Here is a 27,018-nt window from a genome sequence, read left to right on the forward strand (position 1 = left end):
TTTTAAAAGACTGCAAATGCTGCTGTGAAGAAATAGGATGAGGCTGGGGGAGAAATTGTCAATGGAAGAACGTGAATTAAAGAAATTTAGACATCCAAAAGGACACACAAGCTGCAGCAGGACTCTGATGCTGTCCATTTGGACTCCTGGTACTCTGCACTTTCTGTCATGCTGGAATAATAAAGGAGGACACTAGAGGGCAGTGCTTCATTTTTATTTTGTACAGACAGTTGCAACTTTAGTCCATTCACTTGAGTCTTATGAATCTCCCCAGGACTTTCTGGAAAGCTGCCTTCACATCTTTGTTGCGCAAGCTGTAAATCATGGGGTTGACAAGAGGATTGACAACTGTGTAGAACAAAGCATTTGCTTTGTCCCAGTCTGGTGTGTGCATGGAGCTGGGTCTGGAATACATCAAGAGGATGGAACCATAGAAGAGGGAGACAGAGATGAGGTGGGAAGAACAAGTGGAGAAAGCCTTATGTCTCCCAGTGGTTGAGTGGATGCGCATGATGGCTGCCACAATGCCTATGTAGGAGCCCAAGATGAGAACAGTGGTTGCCATGACATTGCAACCAATGATAGAGGCCACAATGAGTTCATAGACCCAGGTGTCATCACAGGCCATTTTCACAAGTGGTGGCGCATCACAAAAGAAGTGGTTAATAACATTGTTCCCACAGAAATGTAATCTGAATGTGTTGCCTGTGTGCACAATGGCATTGGCAAAGCCGGCAACGTAAGATCCAACAACCAGCAGAATGCAGAGCTTCTTGGGCATGGCAGTGGCATAGAGTAGTGGGTTGCAGATGGCCACATAGCGATCATAGGCCATGGCAGCCAGCAGGAAGCACTCGCTGTAGGCAAAGCCAGCGGAGAAGAAGAACTGGGCTGCACAGCCAGAAAGGGACATGACGTTGTTCTTGGATACACAGTCGGACATGATCCGTGGAGTGTAGACTGAGGAATACCAGACATCCAGGAAGGAAAGGCTTCCCACAAAAAAGTACATGGGTGTGTGCAAGCGGGAATCCAGGTAGATCAGTGCCATGAGGCCGATGTTTCCGGTCAGTGTTAGAGTGTAGGAAGCCAGGAACAGCACAAACAAGACCATACGGAGGGATGGATCAGCTGTGAATCCCACCAAGACAAAATTGGTTACTAGCGTGTGGTTGCCATCCATTTCCATTGTCTCCATAGTCATCATTATCTGTTAACAGAGTGAAGAGAGAGACTGGAGTTTTGACATTCACTTCTGGGATGTACAGGGAAATTGGGACAGTTGCACTGCAACCTTGTGTGACCCACACTGTTCTTTTACTACTGGAATCCAGACGGCTACCAATTGGAGGCAGTTATAAAAGGGCAGCATGGATAGAAGCCAATTGGCCAAAGAGGGATCAACTAGGTGCACAAATCTCTGTCTGCATTATTACAAAAAAGGGATTCTGACATAAAACTCTAAAACTGATGAGAAGAACTGCTAAGGTGATCTATGATTGAGAAATATTGTGAGATGAGTAATTAGCACAAGGTAGGGCATGGCAGAGAAAGTACTTGTAATTTTACAGTACTTTGTACAGTACTTGTACAAATCTGTACAGGCCCCCGTACTGTAATTTTACACCCTGTTAAACAAATGGGAGATAGAAACTCTGAATTATCTACTGAAAATTAGCCCCAAATCTATCACTTCCTAATGTACTTTCTGATCATTCATAGTATGCGGAAGATGTATGTTATTTTGAAGGATGTGCTGAAAATGTTCCTTACTAAAATCTTGGTAAGATTTTGTGGATTACCAAATCTGATCTTTTTGCTTCTGAAACATTCTGTAAATGTTCATCGTGTGCTGTGTTAACATTATGTGTCATTGTGGATCTTGCCATAACATATCATAATCTGTACTGAATGTGGTTTGCCAATCCAGTGCTGAACTGACAGAACATCCATCTGTGGCATGATGGGTGCTATCATCAGGAAGGCTAGACTCAATAGGGATATAGCAGTTTCATTCATTTTCTGATCACAGAAGCTTTTGCCATTATTTCAAAGGCGTACAGGGACAGGGCTAGAATAACTGCAATTTTATGCAGAAGTCACTCAGAAGTACCAAAAGTTCCTTTGAGTTCAATGGAACATACTTCCATGTAAGTGTGTAAAGGATTGCAAGTAAAATACTTTTCATTAAAATATTAACATTAGGACTATCACTCCATTTAATCCAATACTGACATCCTTTTCAGTCAATCATATCTGTAAACTTTTGTGTATCAGTGAAATAATCCTATAGAACAGTGTTTCTCAAACTGTGGGTTGGGACCCACTTGATGGGTCGTGAGCCAATTTCAGGTGGGTCCCCATTCATTTCAATATTTTATTTTTAATATATTAGACTTGATGCTACAATGGTATGTCACTGCATTTGGGGAAATGTTATAGACCTGTACTTTTAACAAGCTACTATGTATATTCTTTTAACAATGATAGTAAATGGGACTTACTATTGGGTAAGTGTGGGTAGGATTGCAGCCTAGGATTGCTAAAAATGTTCCAGCTTGATGATGTAACTTCTGGTCATGACATCACTTTTGGTGGGTCCTGACAGATTCTCATTCTAAAAAGTGGGTCCCAATGCTAAATGTGTGAGAACCGCTGCTATAGAAAAAGATGCCCACTTGTTTTTATTTGATGCATGGTCTGACAAAGCAGGAAACCTCTTAGAAAAGCCACTGCCTCTTGGGTGAATGTGAAAGGTTCTAACTTCTTCTAAGTTAGTGGCAATATCTGCCGCCCATAGATTTCTAAAATTCATGTACAACCAGCACACTTACCTCTGAGTAAGTCCATTAAACACAGTGGGGCTTACACCTGAGTATACATGTATGATTGCACTATAAATGTTGCAGTCCTAATGATTGAATTCATTGTTAGGGTCAGGGTACTTTCTTGTATTATACTGTAAGAGGAATAGTGAATCACAATTTTTTTTCATCAGGCAATATCAAACTCAACCAAATGCCGCTGGAGCAGTGCTACCCTGAAGATGGATGGGCCTTTTAGTTTGAAATGTTATGAGTTTGGAAGATTTGGGTGTTTGTGTGTACTGAATAGTGGGAGCTATTTAGATTTAATGAGAGGACATTTTGCTAAAGGAATGAACACCTTGAACCTTATCAGTTGAATAGCCAACTGTATAACAGCTGCAGGGACCTTGGTAAACCACTGCAGAGGCTGTGGGTGTGAGTCTGGGATGTTGTTTGATGGCCGAGTGTCTTTGCTTGTGTCCTAACACAGTGCAATGTGGCCACTGTTGCAGTATTACTTATGTACAACGCTGTTTCAGAGCTTGGGTGGGTTATAAATTGATGCACTTCTATTCCATTCTTGGTTGTACTTTGTCAGTCATCTGATATGCATTAAACCAATAGCATGGAACTGATTGTGCAGGTCGGTTGTATGTTGTGTGTAAACAACCGTCTCAAACAGAACCAAGGAACCATGTAATGTGTGAGCACCTTTTCTGTTCCAAGTAGACCCAAAGCACAGCCACACATCAGTGAATATGAATAATGCTATGCAGGGAAAAGTAACATACACACCACTCCTTTCTTTGTGCTGAGATGCTATGCTCGGGGAGACATATGATTCAGGAAGATAGCTTGGCAACATGTGCTCACACCAATATGTACCTGATCAATCGTTAAGCATTTTGCACAGGGAGCTGCAATCTGGACACAAACATCCTAGTGGAAACTAGGGGAAAAAGTTTGTTTGTGACATTTCATCTTTATATGCAGTTTCTCACATTCTGTTACAATCCTTTCCTTTTCCCTTCTTTGATAACTTTCAAAAAATGATGAGATAAGGGTATATCCAGAATGGAGGTTTTCTGTCACTAAATAGGGTGTATGAACTGTAATTGCCCCCCCCCCCCCCGATTGGCAAACTGTAAACAGCTATATTTAGACAACTCATTCCTAGGCTGAAAACACATATTATAAAACAGCAGAATTGTGAAAAGAAATGGTTTTTCCTGGGAGGAGAATCCAAAAAGGCAGCTGGTGTAACTGTGTGTATCGCTTAAGTCAGTGATGCAAGAGCAGTTAAGCATCATGCATGATCAAAACTGGCCACCAGAGGGCACATTTTCTTCATGCTGTGCAAGAAATTGATACAACCAGGTGTAACTATGATCAAACCCAACGCTCAAACTTGTCTTATCAACAAGTGATTTAACCTGTAGTTTACAAGTACATATATTAACATTTCCCTAATTAAATGGATTCTGAGCTCTGATCACTGCCTGTAGTGCATGAATGCTGACAAGGGAAGAATTTAAAAAAACAAAAAACCCTCAAAGTAATAGGTATCACTGCATAATTGTTTTCCTGCATATTGAAGTTTCTCCTTCAAATTGTCTGTTACAAGCACATGGAATTATCAGGCTGGAAGGATGATGGTCCAACTTCTGCACTAAATTATGTTCTTCTAAACCTTAGCTGATACTTGAAACTTGCAACACAGTTCAAATCAATATATGAAGTACAGCTTGCTGAGGGAGAATCAGCATGGCTTCAGTAAGGGTAAGTCTTGCCTCACAAACCTTTTAGAATTCTTTGAAAAGGTCAACTGGCATGTGGATGTGGGAGAACCCGTGGACATTATATATCTGGACTTTCAGAAGGCGTTTGACAAGCTCCCTCACCAAAGGCTACTGAAAAAACTCCACAGTCAGGGAATTAGAGGGCAGGTCCTCTCCTGGATTAGGAACTGGTTGAGGACCAGGAAGCAGAGAGTGGGTGTCAATGGGCAATTTTCACAATGGAGAGAGGTGAAAAGCGGAGTGCCCCAAGGATCTCTCCTGCAACCAGTGCTTTTCAACCTATTCGTAAATGATCTGGAGACAGGGTTAAGCAGCAAGGTGGCCAAGTTTGCAGGTGACACCAAACTTTTCCAAGTGGTAAAGACTAGATGAGATTGTGAAGAGCTCCAGAAGGATCTCTCCAAACTGGGAGAATAGGCAGCAAAATGGCAGATGCATTTCAATGTAAGTAAATGTAAAGTCATGCACATTGGGGCAAAGAATCAAAACTTTACATATAGGCTAATGGGTTCTGAGCTGTCTGTGACAGAACAGGAGAGAGATCTTGAGGTGCTTGTGGACAGCTCGATGAAAGTGTCAACCCAATGTGCGGCAGCACTGAAGAAGGCCAATTCTATACTTGGGATAATTAGAAAAGGTATTGAGAATAAGATGGCTAATATTATAATGCCATTGTACAAATTGATGGTAAGGCCACACCTGGAGTATTGCATCCATTTCTGGTCACCACATCTAAAAAAGGATATAGTGAAAATGGAAAAGGTGCAGAAGAGAGCAACCAAAATGATTACTGGGCTGGGGCACCTTCGCTATGGGGAAAGGCCTCTTCATGTTTGGGCGTCTTCAGCCTAGAAAAGAGGCACCTGAGGGGGGACATGATTGAGACATACAAAATTATATAGATATAGCAGATAGAGAGATGCTCTTTCCCCTTTCACATAACACCACAACCAGGGGACATCCACTAAATTTGAGTGTTGGGAGAGTTAGGACAGACAAAAGAAAATACTTCTTTACCCAGTGGGTAATTAGTCTGTGGAACTCCTTGCCACAGGAAGTAGTGATGACATCTTGCCTAGATGCCTTTAAGAGGGGATTGGACAAATTTCTGGAGGGAAAGTTCACCACGGGTTACAAGTCATGGTAGGTATGCGCAAGGTAGATTGCCAGATGCAGGGGAGGGCACCAGGACGCAGGTTGTGTCTGTTGTCTAGTGTGTACCCTGAAGCATTTGGTGGGCCACTCCTTCATCTTTAGTCACTTGATTCGTGACCATTATTACTGAACCTGATCACATGAGACCATCAAGGACTCATTCATAAGCTCATCCTACAGTTTTTATAAATGGTCAGCTGCCCTTTAGTTCTTCAGAAATCAGCTAAGCAACTCATCTTATCATAAGACAACAATGAGTCAAAATCAGAACTCAGAATCTAAAGAAACCAACTGTGGGAAGAAATTCTTCACGATCCTGAAAATTCTGGATGCTCAAACAAACCAAAGATAGATAGATACTCAAGGGACATTGGAACAAGATGCAGCAGAAATGAAATTAATGCACAATTTATACCACTTTAAAAGTATAAAAGCATCTTCTGATCCCTGTTTAACACTAACACTCTCTTATTATTGCAATTCTGTTGCAATTGCTGACAGTCTCTGTATTTTGGATAGTCACTGTAACATACACACAAAAGCATAACAATATGAAAACATAAGGAAAGCCCATTTGGATCAGGACAGGAGCCCATGTAGGCCAGCATCCAGCACCCTGTTTCCCACAAATAACTCACCAGTTGCTTCTTGGTAGCCCACAAGGAAGAGATGAATGTGCACCACCTTCCACCATTGCTCCCCTGCAAATGGCATACTGCCACTGAACAGGTACATAGCACATAGCCATCCTATCTGGTAGCCAGTAATAGATTTGTCCTCCGTGAATTTGTCCAATCTCTTTTAATATCTATCCAATCTCAGATAGTGGCGGTCACTACATCTTGCAATAGCAAATTGTGCAGGTTAATTATGCAGCGTGTGAAGAAATACGCCCTCGTCTCCAGTCAATCAATTCCATTGAGCGGCCTCTAGTTCCAGTGTTGTGAGAGACAGAGAAGAACTTTCCTTCCTTCACTCTCTACAGAATATGCATAATTTAATAAACCTCAGTCATGGACCCCCCTGGCTGCTTATTTTACTAAACATGGTAACCTTTATGAGCAAGTATTCCCTGCTTTGATTGCCCTCTTCTGCACCTCTTCCAGCTCCACAGTATCCTTTTGGATGGTGTGATGACCAGAACTGTACACAGTATTTCAGTTGTGGTTGTGCCACCCACTTGTAGAAGGCCACCATACAGTTGCCCCTTGCAGTGGCACCACTAGGGGTGCAGGAGGGGTGCGGGTCATACCAGGTGAAGCACATGGGGAGGGGTGACACCACTACTGACCAAAATTGTTAATATCTTGGTATTTTTGAATAATACCATCTTGCTATATGTCAATTGATGTGTAATTTCATGCAGAATGCAATGAAACAAACTGTGCTGAAATGTCTATCCTATCAAAAATCATAGCCAAACAACCAGTGGGACACAGTAATGGCACATCACCACACCCACCACTGGGGTGTTGCCCTTTCCACTTCATGGGAGGAGGCACATTATAGGGGTGATGCGCTGGCCTTCCACATTGGGGGATGCAAACGCTAGTGATGACACTGGCTCTTGTTTTATGTGCAGTTCACTTGCGCAAAGTCAACTACGGGTATCAACAACACTTACTTGGCGCTTCCAGAGAGAGAGAGAGAGAGAGAGAGATGTTTCAAAATACTTATTGGGGGTAAAGGAAAGGAGGAAAGGGAAGAATACCATTGAGCAGAGAATGTACGCAGTGTTGCCTCAATATATGCTGGTACCATGAATGGCTGCATTGCATGTCCCAAGCGACATGGCCCAGGATCTCTTGGAATGCCACAGAGAATCTTTGGGTGCAACTATGCTTGCAATTTGAGATTATTCACAAAGGTTTCCTTCCCTGTCCTCCTTTCCACAGTTCTGTCTGTTCTTTTTCACAGATGTGCAGTCCAAGTCTATTCCCTTTCGTGGAATACTACGTATTTTTTAAAGAGGTAGAGTGTGAGGTTGAATTGCCAAGGTGTGTATGAAAAGCCTGCCTGATTCACTGAGAACAGATACCTGCTTGTAGGCAGAAGGGACGAAATGAACTGTGAATATTTTCATAACTTCTCCTTAACGGAAGAAGGAAATGGATGGAAGTGCTTTTGTCCTTCAGAGCCTTGGCAGTCAAGTCAGGTTTAAGGAGATACATGGACTGGCTTATTTCTACGAAGGGAAAGTTAAGATTGTAAAGACACAGGATCATTCCCACAATCTAAGGCCAGAGTGACTAGTCTTACCTTTAAGAAGTACTGTTGATGTTCTTGCTATCTCCATTAGTTTGGGTCAAAAGAGTGTTTTATACAGAGAGAGTTTTTTTTTCTTTTTATCTAAGGTGACCACAATGGTTTCCCAAATGTCTCCCAGCTCCCTATGTGAGCAATTAAAATTACTTCTTCCTTTTGCTAATTTGAAGTAGCAATATTAATACTAGGCTGCTACAGTGAGCTACAGTGAGCCTTCCTTTCTCCTTCTGGTATTTCAAACTGAAGAAGAAAATTTCCACTATTTCTGAGAACTAGGAAACAGGAAAAAAAGGCAGCGGCGGGGGGTGGGGGGGAATCCAACCCACTCACAGGTGGCAGCAACAGAATAAAATTAGCAACAGAATAAGATATCCATGACTCTGCAAATTCAACCAAGTCCATTTATGAACTAGGGAGGGTTATTGGTTTCACAATGGTGAGAGGTTAAACCACTGTGAGAAGGCATACAAATTTTATCACTATAAAGGTATAAAAGCATCCTCTGATCCCCACTTGCCACTGACTTGCTTTGTTATGAAAGCATATTGGCATCTGATGAATTTACTGTACAGTCGTATTTCTGCTTATAATAAGCTTCCTTTTTGTTAAATGGATCTGGTCCAGCACAGTCCACCTTTCTCATACAATAAGAATTCTGTTCATTCTATTTGCAAATCTTTGAACTTTGGATAATCTAACCCAAACTGGATGTACTATTTCATTGCCTTGCATAGAGGTATTACCATTTAACAATTGAACTTAGGGCCCAATCCTATCCAACTTTCCAGCACTGGTGCAGCCACAATGCAGCCCCAAAGTAAGGGAATGAACATTCCCTTTTCTTGAGAAAGCCTCTGTGACTGCCTTTCCACCACAGGATGCAGCGCATGCCCCATTGTCACAGCTGCACTGGTACCGGAAAATTGGATAGGATTGGGCCCTCAACCACTTAACTCATTTCTGCCCAGCCCACAGATGTAGACGTTTGGTCCCTGTTGTATATATTGGACAGAAATGGCTTACATTTCTGCTTGAATGTGATCAGTTGCATGGAGGAGTCAGCTGGCAAAAAATGGATAACATCCTTGAGAATCTGTTCTGAAGATGGGTTTGCAGCTGCCTGTAAGAGCTTGGAAAGTGCAAGAGCCAGCAACCAGGATGATGACTGCACTATAAAGGAAGCAGCTGGCGAAATGGAGGTTCTATGAGATTGTCCCATGGATGAAACAATACTTGTAAAAATCTCACTGAGAAACAGATTTATGTTCAACCTGCCTATGTAAACCATTGGAGTCTATTGAGAAAGGAAGCATATACATATTGTGGAAGGAAGTATATACATATTGCCAGATGCAGGGGAGGGCACCGGGAGGCAGGTTGTGTCTGTTGTGCTCCCTGGGGCATTTGGTGGGCCGCTGTAAGATACAGGAAGTTGGACTAGATGGGCCTATGGCCTGATCCAGCAGGGCTGTTCTTATGTTCTTGTGACTTTTCTAGACTACTGTACTGGATGAACTACGTATTTCAGTGCCTTGCATAGTGGTATTAATAAAGGAAATGGCTTTTAAAGCCAGCTAAGATAGTGGCCATCATCACATCTTGCGGTTGTGAATTGTACAGGGTAGGGTCCTATCCTGCTCTCGAGCAGCCCGGGGACCCACACCATGCTCTTCCTTGAATCACAAACGTATTTCTTTCTCCAACTCAAGATCACCATTACCATGAGGGCAAGAGTTCATTCCAAGTCCTAAATTACTATTTGGACTTGGTGTTACCACCCAGACTGATTCTGTGCGTCTTATAGCCTGCAGGCTGAAATAACTATAACCTATCAGTTCTCTCTTTTCCATTTTCTCTCTGTCTTCATTAGGATGAGCCTGTGGAATAAGCAAAGCTTCACTCTGTTTTTGGGAGCAATGTCTTCTGAGAGAACTTTATTTCAAGCATACATGAGGAGAAAAGTCTCTGCTCATGAGCCCAGAGCAACTGGGAAGCATCATCCCTTTTCTTTTTATCTCCTTTAGGATGGGCCTGTGGAATAAGCAGAACTTCACTCTGCATTTAGAAGCAATGTCTCCCTGATACTCTTTTCAAGCATTTGTGAGGAGAGGAAGTCTTTGCTCATTGGCAGAGTACAGCACATATTTATAATACTTTCTTCACCACCAATTGTAACATTAAACGTGTTTTGCCTCACAAACCATCCAAACCAATATTGCCCTTTGGCTTTGCTGGCCAGCTGTCACTTTCTGTTTCAAACTGGTCTCCCACTCGCCCCTTGGCATCTCCAACTGGAGGACACCTAGACTGAGATCATGACTTGTTAGGAGTCCTTTCCTGCAAACAAGTGTATTTGTAGGTTGGGTATGAGCCATGTTGGGTAAGCTTCATCTGTGCAATGGTGCCCAAAGGGAAAAGTGGGTATATGTGCGTTTGGTGCCAGACATGAAGCATTTTGATGGGAAAATGGCACTGGCAACTGTGAATTTCTCTGCTGTCCTATTACATTGCAGCATGATTTGTATGGAATTATGTGCTTCCTTCCAACTTGCAGGTTCTCTTGTTGTACACTCCACCTCTGCAAATCCTGTAGGAAAGTAATAAAAGGATGAGTGAGAAATTGTTTTTGGAAATAGAAGTGTAATGGGAATGTTTAGGCACACAAGGCTGTGATTGATCTGTAATAAGGAGGGGATGTTGTTACTTTGGAGTCTTGTTATACTGCACTGTTGGTTATGTTGGAATAATAAAGGAAGACTCTAGAGAGCAGTGCTTCATTTTGTGTTATGTGCGCAGATGCAACATTGCTGCCATTCATTTGGTTGTGATAAGTCTCTTCAGGACATTCTTGAAGGCTGCCTTCACATCTTTGTTGCGCAAGCTATAAATCAGTGGATTCACCAAGGGATTGAACACTGTGTAAAACAAAGCCTTCAACTTGTCCCACGCTGGCATGTGCATGGAGCTGGGTCGGGAATACATCAAGAGGATGGAGCCATAGAAGAGGGAGACAGAGACTAGGTGGGTTGAACATGTTGAGAATGCTTTGCTCCTCCCAGTAGAAGAGCGGATACGCATGATGACTGCCACAATGCGTGTGTAGAGGTCCAGAATGAGAACAGTGGTTGCTGTCATAGTGCAACCCACAATTGTGGCCACGATGATTTCATAGACCTCAGTACTGTCACATGCCACTTCCATGAGTGGTGGTACATCACAAAAGAAATGGTTGATAACACTGTTCCCACAGAAACGTAATCGGAAGATGTTGCCTGTGTGTATGATGGCATTTGCAAAACCAGCAACATAAGATCCAACAACCAACTGGATACAGAGATTCCTGGGCATGGCAGTGGCATAGACTAGTGGGTTGCAGATGGCCACGAAGTGGTCATAGGCCATGGCAACCAGCAGGAAGCACTCACTGTAGACCAAACCACAAGAGAAGAATAACTGGGCTGCACAGCCAGCGAGGGATATGATGTTGTTCTTGGACACACAGTCAGACACGATCTGTGGAGTATAGACTGAGGAGTACCAAACATCCAGGAAGGAAAGGTTGCCCACAAAAAAGTACATGGGTGTGTGCAACTGAGAATCCAGGTAGATCAGTGCCACGAGGCCAATGTTTCCAGTCAATGAAAGAGTGTATGAAACCAGAAACAGCACAAAGAGGACCATACGGAGGAACGGATCAGCTGTGAAACCCACTAAGATGAAACTGGTTAGTAGTGTGCGGCTGTCGTCCATTTCCATTGTCTCCATAGGCAACATCTGCTAACAGAGTGAAAAGACAGTAGAGATTTGACATTCATTTCTATGGTATACAGCGTGGATGGGCATATTGTGATGTTATGGAAGGTATTTTCTTTCTTTTTAACTAGAACTAAGAACATTTGGTACGTGTTTGCACTGTAGCTTTCAATTAAACCATAACTCAATCCTATCCTCTGCCTGCCCATGCTATGCAGCACCACCATTGGCGCCTGCACTGCATGCTATACACCTGGGGTGAGATCAGACAGTCCAGGAGATGTAAGAAAAAAGTCTTTCTGTTGGCTTCCTGTTCTCCAATAGGTCTCTGTAGACAAGTGGCGTCACTAGTTGGTGCTGGGGTTTGTGGACCGCACTGGGTGACGCGCAAGGGGGGTGACACGCACTGGGGGATGACATGCTAAAATCACAGTTTTAGGAGCAACCCCGTCATGCCATGTACTGTTGGATGCGGAATTTCCTGAGGAATGCAATGAAAAAAACCAGAGTGAAATAGCTCCTTTCCTTCAAAAGGTATGGCCAAAAAACTGGAAAGAAAAAAATGCATGAAGCCCTATGGAAAGTAAAACTGAACTGTATCATGTGTTTACTCGTGAGTAGGCAAACTTGCCTTAGTGCCTTGGAAAGGGCAGGCAGAGAGGAATCCAAGGACACAAGAATGGTCCCTATCCAATGAATGCAGCCCCCCCAAAACACCTGAGAAGGTTGTCCCTTCCTCCCAGCTGCGAGTGTATTGAGCCCTATAGAAAGTAAAACTAAGCCACACAGCCGCTTTTACTCATGAGTAGGCAGATATGCCTTGGCTGGTGGTCAGGCCAGGTAAAGGGGAATGTGAGGATACCAGAATGGTCCTGATCCAATGGAACTGGAGCACAATAAATGCTCAAGGAGGCAGCCTCACCCCCCCCCCCTACTAAAAAGGACAAAAAAAAGAGGCTTCAGCTGATAAGGGGAATGTTTTCTATTTTGCACTTGTAAAGCCAGGTGGGTCTTTATTTTGATATGCCTGAAATAGAAGAATTTTAAACTGGGCACTGGGGAGAGCTGGAAATCTCACTGATTCTTTTTTTTGGGGGGGGGGTGTTATTGCAGGCAGGCTACAGAGAAAATTCATTTGGTGGAACAGGGCTGGCTCCCCCTTATTTAATTATTTCTTTTATTTTAATTTAATTATTTATAATTTATTTTAATTTGCTTGATGATGTCACTTCTGGCCATGACATCACTTCCAATGGGTCCTGGACAGATTGTCATTCTAAAAAGTGGGTCCCAGTGCTGAAAGTTTGAGAACTGCTGCCATAAGGTGTTAGTAAGTTGACACAGGTGTGTGTGTGTGAGGGAGAAAGACTCTACAAGTTTTCAAAATCACTAAAATCAGAGTTTGGAGGAATAATACCATCATGTTATATATCAATCAATGCGTAATTTCATGCAGAATGCAGTGAAACAAGCCACATTGAAATATCTGTGTTCTATCAAAAGGTACAGACAAAAAACCAGTGGGAGTGCGACAATTTTACATCACTATGCCCACCACCTGGGGTGTTGCCCCGCCCACTGCATGAGTGACGCGCAGGTCTCCCGCAGTGGGAGATGCAAATCCTAGTGATACCACTGCTGTAGACCTAAACCAGGTGGTCTGGGCTGGGAAGGATGAATAGGATCCCATCATACACTGCCGCTGCCAAGATGCTTCCCCTCTTGCACCCTGCACCAATCCATCGCTGAACTCCCTTCCCACTGCTGACCTACCTGCTCCTGTGGTTCAGAAGCCCCCACTGCCAGCACAGAGATTACTTATAACAACAACAACAACAACAACAACAACAACAACAACAACAACAACAACAATAATAATAATAATAATAATATACTGATATTTGTATACCGCCTTTCTGGTCATCTGATTACTCCTCTGACTTTATTCAAGGCGGTTCACATAGGCTGGCTATCTCTAAACCGCCGAGGGGATTTTTACAATAACAGAAAGGTTCTCTTTCAAGAACCGCACAACATTTCAAGAACTGCACAACGCTGGTGGACACAAGCTGTTCAGTGTCAGAGTGGCTATTGTGCAGTCAGCCCAGGACCTCAATGAGAGATTACATAATCATCTGACAGGATTGGGCTGCTAGTATGACTTTCAGACATTTAAACATGCACTTCCTACATTTGCAAATGAATGAAACCATGCTAAGGGCAATGTAAAAATGCTCTTTGATTGATTTGTGCTAGCCTTTCTCACCAGATTTTAAATTGGTTAATGTGACGTAAAGTTCTAGCCTTAATTAAACTGTTTCTGAATTAACATAAAATGGCAGCAATCATTGACTTTTCATACCAAATGTAATATGTATTGGATTTTTGCATGGCTGAATGCTTTGTCCATCTGTCAATTTCATACTTAGCTCAGGCCAAGTGTCTCTAAAGTAATGCTGTTCAGAACCCAGGTAGATTACCCCTGCTAATTGGGTAAGAGGCACTTTTTCAAGTGGGTGCTCCTTTTTTTAGCAGGGGGAGAGTAACTGGCCCACCTCACCCCAGCACTGTCTGTTCTAGTGGCTGTCTGCTGGTATTCCTTTGCATCTTTTTAGATTGTGAGCCCTTTTGGGACAGGGAGCCATTAGATATTTGATTTTCTCTGTAAACCGCTTTGTGAAGTTTTAGTTGAAAAGCGGTATATAAATACTGTTAATAATTAATAATTAATAATAATAGATCTTTTCAGTTTTAAACAGTGTTGGATCTGCAGCTGTTTGAAGGGGTTTGTGTGTGTGGTGGGTCAGTTCAGGCTCCTTGAGAAGATATTTTACCAAGGGCCGCCTCTTAACCCCTGATTAAGCTGGCATAGGCCTCTGGAGGTCAAATTTGTTAAGTTTATGCTGGCGGCAGACCGCCATTAGGGTCTGGGGAGGGTGAGGGGAGGGTAGAATGTGAGTGTTCTGGGGGTGGGGAGAGGGTAGGCAGCGGGAGAGTGGGCCAGACCCGACCTGTGGGTGGTGTCAGGAGCTGTACTTAGGGTGGATCTTAACCCTCCCCCAAGCAGCCCAAACTTACTTTGGCCTGCTTGGATCTGCGCCACAGATTTTGGTGGTGGAGATCCAAGTAGACCCATTGGGGAAGCTGCTGCACAACACTGGGTAAGGGGAATTGGTGAGTTGTGCTGCAGCCAGCCTCAACCCTTGCGCTGGTGCAGGAGGGTTGCAAACATGCCATAAGGCATGTTTGTGCCTCCTTGTGAGTCTGCTAGGCTGGCATGCGGAGGCGTGCCGGCACTCAGAGGTTGACTTCAGCCTCTGTCCAAATGGTGGGACTGAGCCTTGCATCGGCCAAGCTTGATCAACGCAAGGCTCTGGGGTTGGCAGGGAGGAGGTGGGAGGGAGGCGTTCTGGGTGGGAGGAGGGCGGGCAGTGGGCAGCCCCGGGGGTAGGCTGGTGCAGAGCAGGAGCAGGGGTGGGACCTGGCAGTTATAACTGACCCCAACCCTATTCTCCGAGCAGCGCGAAGTGGCTTCAGGTCACTCTGCTCTGCTCAGACTTGCACCACCTCGGGGTGGCAAAAGTCTGAGGAGATCCATAGGGGCTGCAGTGGTTTACCCAGGGAGGGTAAAGGGAAGGGCTTCCCCTTACCTTCCGTTGAGCCACTTGCAGCCCTGTCTTGTGCTGGATACAGTGCAAGCCTCCAAGCTTGCCTGTTCCAGCGCAAGATGGGATTGTGCTGTAAGCCTATTTAGCCATTACTAGCCAGCTGCATAACAGCACCAGCATTTTTCAAGAAACAAATGCTGGGGATAGGATCTGGGTTGGTGGAACTGGCTATATGTATTCGTAGCATAACACAGTGCAGTGCACTTACTGGCAGTATGACTGCAGCTGTAGCAGCACTTATGGGCTGTGCAGATTTTGTAGGTGGGTTCTTCATTGCTGCATGCCTGTGGAATGAATATGATATGCATTTAGACCCAATCCTATCCTCCCCCCCCCCGGGTGCAACAGCACCATAAAGGTGTGTGCTGTATCCAATGGGGTGGGGGTGCAGTGGGAGGTTTGCAAGGGGATTTTAATGTCCTTTCCACTCAGTAAGCCTCCCATCTCAGAATGAGTGTCCTTGGCCCTACCTCAGCTGTTTAGCTGGTGCATGTCTAAGGAGAGAAAGGGGCAGGGAGGCTGCTGCCAGAGGGGATAGGATCTAGTGTACACCATCGCAGCCAGATCCACCCACTCCTGAGCCTCCATGTTCCTCCTCCTCCCTGGCCACTTCTGCCACCTACCTGCCCCCGTTCCTCCCTCCCCCATCCCCTCCCATATTCCACTCTGGCTTACCTGCTTCAATGGGCAGCCGGCCATTGATGGTTTGTGCGGGATGGCCCCAGCCTTCACGCCAGTGCTCCAACAGCCTGCATTGCCAGAGTGTGCTTTACAGCTGCTTTTCAACAGCCAGTGCTGGCAGAACACTAGTTCCACCAGTGGGACACCGCTGCCCGACCCCCAGCAAAGGGCCAGTTTCGAGGCTGATTGTACATTGTGTGTAAACAATGATATTGAAGAGCAACCAACAAGATGATTTGTTGCTGGGGGTTAAATGTGTGTCACATATCTAGCACTTGGTTTTTCTTCATGCTAGGAGGAAGACATATAATTCAGAAAGAAAAACAGTCAGCAGGTTGGACATCTAGAGTGAAATATACTTGATCAGTCCTTCAGTGCTCTTATTTTTCTTTTTCTCAAATTTCTGCCTATGTGCTTTCTACCTTCTAAATCTGAGTCACATTCCAAGTGCATGTCACTGATGCAACATATTTGTTTTAAATTGTTGTGGGTCTCCTCCTGATTTCAGAAATGGGCTATGTCAGAATGCCAATGCAAGGGAGGGCACCAAGATGCAGGTCTCTTGTTGTCTTATGTGCTCCCTTGAGCATTTGGTGGCCACTGTGAGATACAGGAAGCTGGACTAGATGGGCCTATGGCCTGATCCAGCAGCGCTGTTCTTATTTTCTTATGAAATCCAAACATCTCATTTTCATAACTTCTCCTTGACTGAAGTCAGAAATGGGTGAAAGTAAATTTGTCTTTCAGAGCCGTGGCAGTCAGGCATGGAATAGAGGGATATGTGGGCTGGCCAGTTCCTACCAAGGGAAGCTTAAGCTGACTGGACTGCAACAAAGTCATCCTCGCATTCTAAGCTCAAAGCAACAGGTCTTACCTTTAAGATGCAGATTCTTTTCCTGATAGGATTGACCTAAAGGCTGTTATATGCTGGAATGGGCTTTATTTGAGCTGAGGTCTCTCAAGTTGTATGAAGTTCCCTGAGTGAGCAATTAAAATTCCTCCTCTTGATGATTTGAGATGAAAAACAGTATTAGGCTGATGAAACAATGTCACCTGGAAGCCCCACAAGCAGCACTTACCTGGGAGGTGGAGTAGGAGGGCATCCCACGCTGGAGTAGCATCAGACTGGGCAAGGGACTGGTGCCCGAGACACCTGTGCTTGCCAAGCTTGGTCAGCGCAGACGTACCCCATTCCATTGCAATGGAGGCTAGATCTGGCCTCTGCAGGCTGGCGCACATCCATGTGCTGGCACAGCTGACTCTGGAGTAGGGGTATAGTGCTTTATGGTACGTGTGTGACCCTTCTGAGCTGGCGCAAGGGACTTGTGCTGGCCCAGCACAATCGTAGGATTGAGCTCTCAGTCTGTCAGAATGAGAGAGAGTTATGTATCAAAATAATTATCAAGGGAAGGGGACAAATCAGATCTATGGAAAGGAGGAAAGGGAAGAGTGCCATCGAGCAGAGAACTATGCAAGGTTGCTCAAACTATGCTGGTACCATGAATGGCTGCATTGCATGTCCCCAGCGACATGGCCCAGGATCTCCTGGAGTGTCACAGAGAATCTGTGGATGCAACTGTGTTTGCAATCTGAGATTCTTCTCAAAGCTTTCCTTCTCTGTCCTCCTTTCCGCAGTTCTGCCGTTTAGTTTTGCTGATAGGCATTCCGTTGTTTCTCTCCATCACAGATGTACAGTCCAAGTCCACTGTCATTCACAGGACACTTTTTAAAAAGAGATTGAGGGAACGATCTACCACTGAGATCTTTTCCCTACTAAGGGAAACTTGAGACTGTAGAACCCAAAGATCACCACCCCCATCTAAGCCCAGAATGACTAGTCTTAGCTTTAAGAAGCACAGCTGATGTTTTTGCTATCTCCATTAGGGTAGACCAGAGGTTCTCACACATTTAGCACCAAGACCCACGTTTTAGAATGAGAATCTGTCAGGACCCACTGGAAGTGAGGTCATGACCAGAAGTGACATCATCAAGCAGGAACATTTTTCACAACCCTAGCCTGCAAGCCTACCCATACTTACCCAGGAGTAAGTTCCATTGACTATCATTGTTAAAAGTATATGCATAGTCGCTTGTTAAAAGTACAGTTCTGCAACATTTCCCCAAATGCAGTCACATACCATGTGAGCATCAAGTCTAATATATTAAAAATAAAACACTTAGAAATGAATGGGGACCCTCCTGAAATTGGCTCACAACCCTCCTAGTGGGTTCTGACACACAGTTTGTGAAACACTGAGGTAGACTGAAAGAGTGTTTTATAATGAGTAGGGATGTTTTTTTTAAAAGCTATGGTGATCATAGTGGTTTCCCAAGTGTCTCTGATGTTCCCTACATGATTAATTAAAATTACTTCTTCCTCTTGCTGCTTTGGAGTATGAATATTAATACTAGGCTGCTACAGTAATTTTTTCCTTTCTCTTTTGGGTATTTCATATTGAAGAAGTAAATATCCACCATTTCTGAGGACAAGGAAACAGAAAAAGGGGGATCCAAATCACTTGCGCATGGTGTCTGCACCAGACTAAAATTAGCAACAGAATAAGATTAGCTAAACAGGACTCTGTAAATTCAAACAAGTCCAGTTAGAAATTAAGGAGGTGATTGGTCTCACAACGGTGCTAAGGAGGTTATACAACACTGATACCACTGTAAAGGTATAAAAACATCTTTTGATCCCTGTTTCCCACTGACTAGGGAATTTATTATGGCACCAGAAGTATTTGCTGCAGTCTTGTTTCTGCTCATAATAAGCTTGCTTTTTGTTAAATGGATCTGGTCCAGCACGGTCCATCTTCCTCTTAAAACAAGAATTATGTTCATTCTGTTTGATAATCTTTGAATGTTGGATAATTATCTAACAAAAACTGGCTGAACTATTTCAGTGCCTTGCATAGTGGTATTAATATAAGGACATGGCTTTTAAAGCCAGCTAAGGTAGTGCCGTCTTCACATCCTGTCCTTGAGTGTCCCAGAGCATGCAGCATGCTGATGTACTGTGCTCTGCATCCTATGGGCCAGCAAGAGAGAGAAGTAGAAAATGTTTTTACTTACCTGCCCACTGGCTGCCTGGTCTCCAATGGGTCTCCTCAGACCTGCACCAGCTCATTAACTGGTGTGTGAGGAGAGTCCGGGGGTTGGATCCCACATGTCCTTGTGCCACTGTGGTGTAGCTATTACATGGTGAGTGAGGAGATACTTCCATTTGTCTATTCTTTGTCTTCCATCATCAATTTCATCAAATGGGTTCTAATTCTAGCACTGTACAGGACAGAGAGGAACTTCTCTTCCTTCACTCTATCCAAATCATACATTATTTTATAAGCCTCAATCATGACACCTGCTTCCTTTTCTAAACCAAAACACCTCCAGCACAGTAGTCTTTCCTCACAAGGAAAGCATTCCAGCCCCCTGACTGTTTTGATTCTCCTACAGTATTTTCCATGTTTTCTGTCTCTATAACATTGTTTTGGACAGTGTTTCTTCAATGGTGAATCGGGACCCACTAGGTGGTCCTATCATAAACAAAGCATAAACAAAGTTTCACTCTGCGTTTGGGGTTGCGAGACAATTTCAGGTGGGAGTGTATGAGAGGGTAGTTGAAATTCTTCATTATTATATGCTCTCCCTTGAATGCCAAACCAATTTCTTTCTCCAACTCAGGATCACCATTACCACGAGGGCAAGAGCTTATTCCTTGCCCTCATTCCTTAATAGTTCTATTCCTTAATAGTACTAAATTTCTATTTGAACTTGGTGCTACCACCCAGACTGATTCTGTGTGTCTCTTTTTGCCTGCATCCTGAAATAACTATACACTATCAGTTCGCTCTTTTCCATTTTCTCTCTGTCCTCATTACGATGAGCCTGTAGAATAAGCAAAGCTTCACTCTGTTTTTAGAAGAAATGTCTTCTGACAGAACTCTATTTCAAGCACATGCAAGGAGAAAAGTCTCTGCTCATGAGACCTGAGCAACTGGGAAGCATTGTCGGTTTTCTCTGTATCTCCTTTAGGACGGGCCTGTGAAATAAGCAGAACTTCACTCTGCATTTAGAGCGATGTCTCCCTGAGACTCTTTTCAAGCGTTTGTGAGGAGAAGTCTTTGCTCATTGGCAGAGTACGGCATATATTTCTAATATTTTCTTCACCACCAAATGTAACATTAAACATGTTTTGCCTCACAAACCATCCAAACCGGTATTGCCCTTTGACTTTGCTGGCCAACTGTCACTTCCAGTTTCAAACTGGTCTCCCACTCGCACCTTTTCCAACAGCTTACCCTTTGCACAAACATGTCTTGACCAGAGCTGGAGGCCTACCCTGTCTGCGTCCATTGGCCAAAAGGCTCTTTTATACAGGAATGTATTTTTGTCAGCTAAGCTTTCTACAGTGTGCTTCCAAGTCTCTCTAAAGCTCCTTCTGCATGTGAGCAATGAAAATGCCTTCTTCCATTTGCTGATTTGGTATGTATGAATATTCCGCTGAACATAATATCACCCGAATCTTTGGCACTTCCATCTGGAGGGCACCCAGATTGTGATCATGTCTTGTTGGGAGTCCTTTCCTGCAAACAAATGTATTTGTAGGTTGGGTATGAGCCGTGTTGGGTAAGCTCCACCTGTGCAATGGTGCACAAAGGGAAAGTGGGTATGATTGTGTTTGGTGTCAGTCCTGAAGCATTTTGATGGAAAAATGGCAATGGCAATTCTGAATTTCCCTGCTGTCTGAGAGAGTGAGGAGGAGACATAACCAACAAGTCTCATTTTTCCAAACACTCTAGATTACTTTAAAATTCCTCTCATGTGTCCAGTTACATTGCAGCATGATTTGTATGTCCCCGATGTGTGCCGAATACTGTGGTTAGGCTGGAATCCGGTACCCCAAGTATAGAGATGTCGATGTGGCTAAATGCCTTGCATTATTTCTTGAAGATTCTCTCAAGACAGGGTAATTTTACTCATTTGATCTTTTTGGATCCCTTTATAGGCTCCTGGGAAAAGAGGTGCCCGGACTACTTTAATTTTTGTGATCTTTTCCCTGAGTCTTTGATGAGCCCGGGAGACGCAAAAGAAATTTTGCGTCAGAGGTTGGTGGATCTTGAAATGAGATCTGCGAGAGCCAGACTTTCTACATATGTTTTTCTTGGGGATCAAGCTCTTATGCTTTCTCCTGCCAGATATTTTTATAACATTGTTATTCCAAAATTCAGGATTGCTTTTACTAAAGCCAGGTGCAATGCACTCCTATCAGCAGTTCTTTTGGGACGTTACGCAAGGCGTCCTTATTCAGAGAGACTGTGCCCCTGCCATAATAATGTGGTGGAGACAACTGCCCACATTATTCTGCAATGTCCAAATTATGATGATTTGCGACCTAAATTTATTTCCCCGATTTTTGGCACTGTAACGGGGATGCAGGTGGAGGAGCAGCTTGCTTTTCTGCTATCTGATGTAAATCCTGATATATCGCTCAGGGTGGCCCGTTTCTGCCATGCGGCACAGTTGATAAGAAAGAAAATCGATAGTATAAATTGATGATTTTATGATTTTATATATGTGTAAAGGATGTTGGTTTTAATTTTGTGTATTTTGTTGTGTTGATTTGTGACTAGCTGGTCGGATGACCGTTAATAAAGTATCTACCTATCTATCTATCTATGATTTGTATGAAATTATGTGCTTCCTTCCAACTTGCAGGTTCTCTTGTTGTATACCCCACCTCTGCAAATCCTGTAGGAAAGTAATAAAAGGATGAGTGAGAAATTGCTTTTGGAAATAGAAGTGTAATGGGAATGTTTAGGCACACAAGACTGTGATTGATCTGTAATAAGGAGGTGATGTTGTTGCTTTGTAGTCTTGTTACACTGCACTGTTGGTTATGTTGGAATAATAAAGGAAGACTCTAGAGGGCAGTGCTTCATTTTGTGCACAGGTGCAACATAGTTGTCATTCATTCATAGCTGTCATTCATTTGGATGTGATAAGTCTCTTCAGAACTTTCTTGAAGGCGGCCTTCACATCTTTGTTGCGCAAGCTATAAATCAGTGGATTCACCAAGGGATTGAACACTGTGTAGAACAAAGAATTCAGCTTGTCCCAGTCTGGTGTGTGCATGGAGCTGGGTCTGGAATACATCAAGAGGATGGAACCATAGAAAAGGGAGACAGAGATGAGGTGGGCAGAACATGTGGAGAAAGCCTTGCGCCTCCCAGCAGTTGAGCGAATGCGTATGATGGCTGCCATTATGCCTGTGTAGGAGCCCAGGATGAGAATAGTGGATGGCAGAACAGTGCAACCGACGAAAGTGACCATGAGAAATTCATAGACCCGGGTGTCATCGCAGGCTATCTTCACGAGTGGTGGTGCATCACAAAAGTAGTGGTTGATAACATTGTTCCCACAGAAATGTAATCGGAAAGTGTTGCCTGTGTGTGCGATGGCATTGGCAAAGCCAGCAACATAAGAGCCAACAACCAGCTGGATGCAGAGCTTCCTGGGCATGGCAGTGGTATAGAGTAGTGGGTTGCAGATGGCCACGTAGCGGTCATAGGCCATGGCAGCCATCAGGAAGCATTCACTACAGGCAAAGCCAGCAGAGAAGAACAATTGAGCTGCACAGCCAGGGAGAGACATGGCATTTTTCTTGGACATGCAATCAGACAAGATCCGTGGAGTGTAGACTGAGGAGTACCAAACATCCAGGAAGGACAAGCTTCCCACAAAAAAGTACATGGGTGTGTGCAAGTGGGAATCCAGGTAGATCAGTGCCATGAGGCTGATGTTTCCAGTCAGTGTAAGAGTGTAAGAAACCAGAAACAGCACAAAGAAGACCATACGGAGGGATGGATCTGCTGTGAAACCCACCAAGACAAAACTGGTTACTAGTGTGCGGTTGTTGTCCATTTCAATTGTCTCCAAAGGCAACATCTGTTAACAGAGGGAAGAGAGAGGCACGTTTTTACACTCATTTCTATGGTATACAGTGTGCATGCACACTGTACACCCAGTGGGGCTTGGGGTTAAGAATAGCCCCTCAGTTTGACTGTACTTGTTATAAGAGGCAACTAAACAGCCACCGGGTAGATTGGACTCTTTAGCCTGGGAAGGCAGCTTATCTGAGAGAAGGAAAACTCTGATCCCAAACCTCTACTGCCTTGTGGCTACATCCAGTTATGGAAAAGGCTTCAGGAGTCAACCTCGGGGCAAAATCTGGAGCCGGAGTCCCTGAGGCAGTTCATGGCTGAACACAGTCACGTTCTGGCAACTCCTATGACGCTGCTGGAACCAACCGGCTTCTGCCTTTCCATTAGACTATTTCAGTGATGTGGAGAGGGGGGATTTGCTGCATGGGTAACAGCCTATCCTCCATATCTACTTTATCCAGGCTTCACACACTGGAGAGGACACTCTGTTCCAGAACCACCATTCCGAGGTCAATACCGTAGTCTTCTGAGACTGAAGGATGCCAACAACAGTGTGCACAGGCAAATTGTAATGTTGGGGAAGGTATGTTCTTTCATTCTTTTTAACTAGGATAATGAGGTCCATCAGGTATAGGTAATTACAGAATTGTGTCAGGGTGTCAAAACTACTTAGCCCACGACCACATTTATAGGGGAATAACTACTGAGTTACTATGGATCAGGGTTTTTTGCATGTACTTTTACATTACAATCATAGACACCATCTGCTGACACTAGGAAATTGAAGTGTTCACTGCTCATTTTAATGAACGGAAGCGTACAGATGTCTTTTTGAATATTTTAAGAACATTTGGTGTGCCTTTGCACTGAAGCTTTCAACTGAACCAGAGTCCAATCTTATCCTCTGCCAGCCTGGGCCAAGCAGCACCACCAATGGAGCCCACATTGCATGCTACACACCTGGGGTGAGATCAAACAGCCCAGGAGTGGTAAGAAAACAATCTTTCTGTTGGCTGCCTGGTCCCCAATAGGTCTCTGAAGAACTACACCAGCTCTTTGCTGGCATAAGGAGACTGCTGGGTTTTGAACTGGGCTTAGAGCGATGAATAGGATCCCAACGTACACTGCCGCCACCAAGATACTTGCTCTTCTGCACCCAATCTGCCCCTGAACCCCCCCAGCTGCTGACTTACCTGCTCCAGTGGTGATTCAGCAGCCCCCACTGCCAGGATGGGGCCTAATTGTTCCCATGCTGGTGAACACATGCTGACCACTGTCAGAGTGGCTTTTACACAGTCAGCCCAGGATTTACACTGAGACATTGCATAATCCCCTAATAGGATTGTGCTGTTAGTATGACTTTCAGACAATTAAACATGCACTGTCTACATTTGCGAATGAATGAAACCAGGCTAATAGCAAATAATTCTTGTTTTTTTCCAACAGCAAGCGAGTCTAATTTAATCCATTTTTGCATGGCCCACAGGTGTACGCATTTGGTACCTGTTGTGTATATGCAACATTGGGCAGAAATGACTTTAAAATATTGCTCTTTGTTTGTGGTAGACTTTCTTATCAAACAGCTGATTTTAAATTGGTTAATGTGATGTAATGTTCTAGCCTTAATTAAACCATTTCTGAATTAAGATAAAATGGCAGCAGTCATTGACTTTTCATACAAAATGCAATATGTATTGGATTCTTGTATGGCATCTGGATGCTTTGTCCATCTGCCAATTTCATACTCAGCTCAGGCCAAACGTCTCTGAAGTAATGCTGTTCAGAACCCGGGTAGATCTTTTCAATTACTAACCAGCTGCATAACACCACCAGCATTTCTCAGGAAACAAATGCCAGGGATAGAATTTGGGTTGGCGAGACTGGCTATAAGCACCGCAGATACCTGCCTATAAGTCGATCTCACAGAAATGTCAAGGGCAGGTTTTTGAGCCAAATCATGGAATCTTCTATGACCCTTGGATAAGTTGGGGGTTCAACTTGGGGGGGGGGCCCTGACTATAGTTTTGTCTGATTTTTACCTGAGGCCAGATCCTGAAAAATAACCTACCAGTAATTGTTACCTAAGAACTGTACAGTCTCTTACTTATTAAAAACTTCTGGTCTTCACCACCTGGTCTTCAATTCTGGTCTTCACCGCCTTTTTGTAAACACTATCTGAGTAAGTGCACTCTAAACAACATACCAGCAGAACAGTGGTTCCCAACTTGGGGTACATGTACCTGGAGATGCACTTGACAGGACCTTTAGGAGTGCTTGAAAAAGAATTAAATAATGGCAGAAAAAGGCAAGTAGTGCTCCAGAATGCCTTACAGGGCCAGCAAGGCAAGGAGGGAGGTAGCTGGTTGACTTGAAAACCCCACCAACAGTTAATTTTTGGTGATCAATTCATGTATGAATCAGTGATTGAAAACCAGCACAGCAAAAATGCTGAAACATAATATGGAAATGTTAACATGATATCATAATAATATCATAATAATAACATAATATCAATCACCAAGAATATCTCAGGGCACTTCTGGTGCAATACAGTGAAAAGGCATCGTCTTCCCTTCTTCAAACAATAAAACAAGAAAATACTGTGATGAATACATGAAGTATGGGTTTCCATATAGAGGAGATGAGAACTTATTAATATTACATGTTGCCCCTCATTATTCACTGAGGTTCCAGAACCTCTAGTGCAGTGGTTCTCTCACATTTAGCACTGGGACCCACTTTTTAGAATGAGAATCTGTCAGGACACATCAGAAGTGATGTCATGACTGGAAGTGACATCATCAAGCAGGAACATTTCTAACAATCCTAGGCTGCACTCCTGTCCACACTTACCCAGGAGTAAGTTCCGTTTACTATCATTGTTAAAAGACTATATATAGTAGCTTGTTAAAAGTACAGGTCTGTAACATTTCTCCAAATGCAGTCACATACCATGGTAGCATCAAGTCTAATAGATTAAAATAAAATATTGAAATGAATGGGGACCCACCTGAAATTGGCTCGTGACCCACCTAGTGGGTCCCGACCCACAGTTTGAGAAACACTGCTCTAGTGGATAAAAAGAATCTGTGAATAAAAAGACAGTGGAAAAATAAATTTAAAGACCCACTTCTAGGTTTCTTACTCCTCCAATGCTCCGAATAAGGTTGTGCCTCGACATCTGCAGGGGTTTGATTCTGGGACTCCCTGCTGATATTATAAAATGTGTTAAATAAAAGCAGTTTTAAAAAATTAAAAAGTGCATCCCTTTACACATGTGGTTTAAAAACAGCTTTTCTTACTGTTGTAGAGAGACAGTCAGTAATTGAAAATGCAAAGGACCCCCTGCCTTTGTCTATCTCAGCTGAAGAATGGAATGATCAATTGCATGACTGTCTCTCTACAACAGTGCTGCAGGACGCAGCACACTCCGCCTTGTTGTGGCTCCGTCAGCTCTGGAATGTTGGACAGGATTGGGCCCTGAGTATGAGGTTGAATTGCCAAGATGTATGTGAATCATCTGCCTGCTTCAGTGGGAGCACATACATGCCTGGAGACAGAAGTGAAACAAAGGAAATCTGAATATCTCATTTTCATAACTTCTCCTTGACTGAAGACAGAAATGGGTGGAAGTGAATTTGTCCTTCAGAGCCATGGCAGTCAGGCATGGTATGTGGGTTGGCCAGTTCCTACCAAGGGAAGCTTAAGCTGACTGGACTGAAGAGCAACAAAGTCATCCTCACAGCCTAACCCAAAGCAATAGGTCTTACCTTTAAGACGCATAGTCTTTTTCCTGCTAACAAGGTCAGGAGTGGCCTAAAGGAACAGTTTTATTTGAGTGCAGGTGGCAATAATGGTCCCTGAGGTTGTCTAAAGTTCCCTGAGTGAGCAATTAAAATTATTCCTTCTCTTGATGATTTGAGGTGGGACTACACTATTAGGCTGCTGA

At 43.8% G+C, this 27,018-nt stretch overlaps 3 protein-coding genes across 3 annotated transcripts; all 3 read right to left on the minus strand.

The window, feature by feature from the left end:
* Window positions 1–247: 247 nt before the first annotated feature.
* On the minus strand, window positions 248–1,189 carry LOC136644248 (olfactory receptor 9G4-like). Its single transcript, XM_066619918.1, has one exon. The coding sequence runs from the start codon at window positions 1,187–1,189 to the stop codon at window positions 248–250; it is 942 nt and encodes a 313-aa protein (XP_066476015.1).
* Window positions 1,190–10,840: 9,651 nt separating this feature from the next.
* LOC136644254 (olfactory receptor 9G4-like) lies at window positions 10,841–11,782 on the minus strand. Its single transcript, XM_066619932.1, has one exon. It carries the CDS (start codon window positions 11,780–11,782, stop codon window positions 10,841–10,843), a length of 942 nt encoding a protein of 313 aa, XP_066476029.1.
* Window positions 11,783–22,113: 10,331 nt separating this feature from the next.
* LOC136644260 (olfactory receptor 9G4-like) lies at window positions 22,114–23,052 on the minus strand. The gene has a single exon (XM_066619946.1). It carries the CDS (start codon window positions 23,047–23,049, stop codon window positions 22,114–22,116), a length of 936 nt encoding a protein of 311 aa, XP_066476043.1. The 5' UTR covers window positions 23,050–23,052.
* Window positions 23,053–27,018: the final 3,966 nt, after the last annotated feature.

Source organism: Tiliqua scincoides, chromosome 1, assembly GCF_035046505.1.
Source record: "Tiliqua scincoides isolate rTilSci1 chromosome 1, rTilSci1.hap2, whole genome shotgun sequence".
Lineage (NCBI taxonomy): Eukaryota > Metazoa > Chordata > Lepidosauria > Squamata > Scincidae > Tiliqua > Tiliqua scincoides.